The 4,289-nt window shown below is 43.8% G+C and overlaps 1 protein-coding gene across 1 annotated transcript; it reads right to left on the reverse strand.

Annotated features, from left to right (window-relative positions):
- Positions 1–1,153: 1,153 nt before the first annotated feature.
- On the reverse strand, positions 1,154–3,848 carry LOC136453501 (nuclear transcription factor Y subunit B-3-like). The gene is made up of 8 exons (XM_066454066.1): positions 3,703–3,848; positions 3,368–3,591; positions 3,128–3,257; positions 2,987–2,992; positions 2,483–2,575; positions 2,128–2,178; positions 1,951–1,999; positions 1,154–1,852 (listed from the first exon to the last, which is right to left on the reverse strand). Exons 2-7 carry the CDS (start codon positions 3,559–3,561, stop codon positions 1,979–1,981), a joined length of 495 nt encoding a protein of 164 aa, XP_066310163.1. The 5' UTR covers positions 3,562–3,591; positions 3,703–3,848; the 3' UTR covers positions 1,154–1,852; positions 1,951–1,978.
- Positions 3,849–4,289: the final 441 nt, after the last annotated feature.

Here is a 4,289-nt window from a genome sequence, read left to right on the forward strand (position 1 = left end):
AACCATCTTTTATTTCGGATTTCTCGCTAGCCAGAGACAGAAAAAACAAAGGCTCTGAGTGCACACCAGACATAGAAAAAAAGTTGGAAAAGCGAAAAGATATATAAAATGATTTTTAAGAAAATGGCTCTCAAATAATGATTTAGCGAGTGAACTTTGGAAAGAATTTTGGAGATGCTACAATGTATGGATGCACGCTCTCTCTCTCTCTCTCTTGGAAGAAAGGCTGTGGAGCTTGCTCCCCAGCAATATATTAAAAAACCAACACAGAAAGGTACAACGGTGTTAGCTAGCTGCTAACAAGAAGAAAACAGCTTGAGCTCAAAAAAGAAGAAGAAAACAGCTAAAAATACTTACCTAAAAGAACTACTAAAAAACAGAAGGCCATGGCCATCTAGAAAGAAAGATTACAACAGATGCATGCTCTCTTAAGAGGGAAAGCCTGGAAGGTGTAAACATACCAGATATAGATACATATGTTTTTTTTCTTAGGCTCAGAATTTAGATACAAAACAGTAATATCAACATCATATATATAGAATTTGATACGGTATCAAACACTAAACATCCAAAGTACCATTTGCACCCAAATGGCAGACAAGTGAAATGTTGTGCGTGGGAGTGACTTAACAGTCAACAAGCACCCTGTCAGAGAATTAGCACAGTATGCACAAAGGCTGGAGCCGCCGTAGGCCGTCTGTTGTGGATAGGGCGGTATCAAGCACACCGTAGGCCGTTGCTACCAATTCTTTGGAGAAGAGAGAGGGGAGAATTTCGAGGAAAACCACTTGGGTTAGGAAGCCAACCCAGTATAGACAAATGAAGATTTGGCGCCCAGAGGGCTAGCGTCCTCGTTAGCTAAAATATCACGTTGCATTGTTTAAAAAAACCATCACAAAAGTCATATATGTAGTACATATAAAGTATAGTTGCAACAATTCAATTTGAAATTCATCCTAGATGTCAGAAACAAAATAAACAAGCAGTTAACCTGCTACTGTTCATCATGTGCAAATAGTGGCACTTGTGTTTTTTTGATGAATCTCAGTGTCAAAGATGAATTTCAAATTGAATTGTTGTGGCTACTCTTTTAACTTTAGGTGTACTGCATACATGATTTTGTGATGATTTTTTAAAATATTGCAACATGATATTTTAGCTAAAGTGAGCACCATATATTTTTTCTTGTGTAGACCAATGACACCCGTGGAAATGCCTAGAGCATATCCATAGATATCCTATCCAATCTGCTATACTTAACAAACAACATTTTAAGAGATCAGAAACACCCTTTCTCCTAAATAAAGGAGACAACCCCTTCTTCCCTATCCCTAAATAAAGAAATATCAAATATAGGAGACAAGCTTTAGTAATCTGCTACAGCAGTGCTCTCTTAAATCCTATAACATAACTTATAGGAGATGCAATATAAGAGATGGTGGAGATGCTCTTATATCCCCCACAGCACAGCCGCGCAAATTAGGATTCAGACAAGCTTCACATTCAGACCGGAGGGAAAGCCAAGCATGAATCCTGTTGCAGAAAATGAGTTGCCTGATAGCAGACTTGTATGTTAATCACCATTATTTAGGCCTAGGACTACTACATTATATTTATGCTTAACAATACATATCTGTGAATGTAATAGGTTGCAAAAAAATAGCAACAGTCAAATCATTCTAAATACACAGACAAAAGCAGCGCTAAACCATAGGTGAACTATTCTCATGGAAGCCAATTTACACCTGAGAGGCAGCTATCGCAAAAATTAACACCCGTTGTAGGTGCCTTCTGTTTTCTGCCAATAAACATGGTAAGCAATGCAGAGACTTCCCTAGCTGATGGATAGACACTGGAGAGAAAGAAGCAATTGTCAGAAAAAATAAAAAGGCAAGAAACATGCATATACAAAATCTTTGGGGAAAAAGATTCAGGGAGCAACAATATTACCATAGATTGTTGCCGTCTTAGCCCTTTATTAGGTATCCCCGTTGTGGTACTGAGTGCATACAGAGAGAAAATTGTCAGTTAAATAATGTTACGATTGAAATTTGTGTGCCATGTTTAGTGAGATGAAATATTCGCTGCAGCATTGTTTTACTGACAAATGACAGTATGATAGATTACCTGTGGCTGCATATAGCCCATCCCTTGGTTGTAAACTCCATGCTGAACCAACTGTAAGTAACATGAGTAGGTCAGTTTCAAGTTTGTTTTTTAAATCTGCCAGGAACACTAGCGATCATCTAAGAACTCGAAAAGGAACGGGCACCCGTGCAGACCGCACGCTCAAACGTGGATGGGCTGTCTGAGCAGTCCCAGAACACGCCACCAAGCCACATGCTTGGTCCCTATGTGGCACCCGGCAGTTCGCCCAGACTGGGATTCGAACGCGAGTGGGCAGCCTGGCCACTGCCAGCGCCACCAGTCAGTTTCAAGTATAACTGGGAGGGGTGGTCAATACATATAAAAAAATAATAACCTGGTTACTTGAGCTACTGGTGCCACCATGGGAACTGATTGCATCCTTCTTTACAGAGCCCTCGCCAGCCTTTGTAGACAGCTTACTGTCACCCTACAAGAATTTTCCGAAAAATTGTGATCAATATTCAGTTGCATCCTGGATGTGCAAACAGTACATGAGACTATTAACTTGTTCACAGCAACAACACTAGTTGCCCAGGAGCTTGCTTGGTAAGTCGCGCGATCCAACAAACGATAGGCAATTTAGAAAACAAACGAGATCATGTATGCACTGTTTCTTAGAACTAGCAGTCTTGTTCAGGTGTTAATGCCTACTAGTTTGCAGGTTCCTAAACTGATTATGTATTTCCTGTCAAGTGCTCTATATTTTCTAACTAAGGTGTTATAGGTTAATAACCTGATAATGTTGTGTACACTGTACACTTCTACAGTTCAGCCAAAGCAAAGTCAAATGAGTGTTGTTCTGACAGAAAAAATAAATAAAAGTATGAAGATTACATACCTCCATCTGCAATCATCAGCCCATCACCAGAATTGAATATGCAAAAGGCACAAAGAAACACCATGAGAGAGATGTACAAAACATTAAAATAAAGAGAGAAGATCCACATCTACAACACAGTGAGGGCAAGCCATCAATGACCTCTCTGTACTTTTGTAGGTAAATCTTCAGAGGCTCGACGTACTCCTCGAATCCTAACGTAGCCATCGCCCAAAGCAAATCGTCCCCGTTGATCGTCTTTCTCTTCTCCTTCTGACATTTGTCGCTGGCCCTGCAAGCAGCATCCGCGCCGTCGCCACATACATCAGAAACTGTCTCAAACTAAAAAGGAGAACACGATCCAAGGCCAAGGCTACGCTACCGGGCGTCGTGTCAACTCACTCGCTGGTGACAAAGGATATGAACTCGGAGACGCACTCCTGCAGGGTCTCCTTAGCGTCCTTGGCGATCTTGCCGTTGGCCGGGACGGCCTTCTTCATGATCCGGCTGATGTTGGCGATGGGCAGGAACCTGTCCTGCTCCCGGTAGCCGCCGCCGCTTCCGCCGCCCTCGTGGCTCCCGCCGTCGTCCGCCATCGCCGGCGACCGGGCGCCTCCGCCGAAACCCTAGATCCACCAAGACGAAGCCACACGGCATCGATCGCGTCAGAGCTTAGAGAGGCGCCGCCGGGAATCGGAAGGTGGCGGGCGCGCAGCGTGTCGACGCGCCGTACGTACCTTATAAAAACGCGAGCGCGGGGAGGCGAGGAGGGGAGAGAAGGGGGCAGGAGCTGGCCGCAGAGGGAGGAGGAGAGGTGGGGAATGGGGATCGGACGCTGGAGAAGAGGAGGCGCTCCGGGTGGGTGCGATGGAGGAAGCCGAGGTATCCGGGCCGTTCGTCGGCTGTAAATAGGGACGAGGAGGGAGTGGGCCCTGGCCCTGGCCCGTGGTCCAGCTCCTGCCAGTGGACTTCTTCTACTTTTGTTTTACGATGAAAGTGGACCAGGGGGTTTAGATGTTATTTCTGTCATTTTTCTGCTTCTAAGGCTTCATTCGCGTGCTCTTAAATTTGGTTTGATTTATTTTTTTTTTATTCGGAACAGTATTTTTTACTCACAACTTTCTCCAGATTCATCTAAATTTATCCAGATTCCTTCAAATTCCTCCAAGTGAACGGGGCCTAAGGGGTGTTTGGCACTCTCCACTCTTGTTTTTATAACTCTCCTTCCTTGGTTTCGAGAACTCCATCCGAAGAAAAAGGTGGAGTTGAGGGTTAACTTCACGTTTTCTTAGAAGCACCTCGAGGGTATTGCGGTTTTTAGAGT

Source organism: Miscanthus floridulus, chromosome 5, assembly GCF_019320115.1.
Source record: "Miscanthus floridulus cultivar M001 chromosome 5, ASM1932011v1, whole genome shotgun sequence".
NCBI classification, from domain to species: Eukaryota; Viridiplantae; Streptophyta; class Magnoliopsida; order Poales; family Poaceae; genus Miscanthus; species Miscanthus floridulus.

Coding starts and splice junctions, on each gene's coding strand:
- LOC136453501 (XM_066454066.1), bottom strand. CDS start 3,561: ATGGCGGACGACGGCGGGAGCCACGAGGGCGGCGGAAGCGGCGGCGGC. Junction 3,258..3,367: donor ATATCCTTTGTCACCAGCGA/GTGAGTTGACAC, acceptor TGCTGCTTGCAG/GGCCAGCGACAAATGTCAGA. Junction 2,000..2,127: donor TGGGCTATATGCAGCCACAG/GTAATCTATCAT, acceptor GTATGCACTCAG/TACCACAACGGGGATACCTA.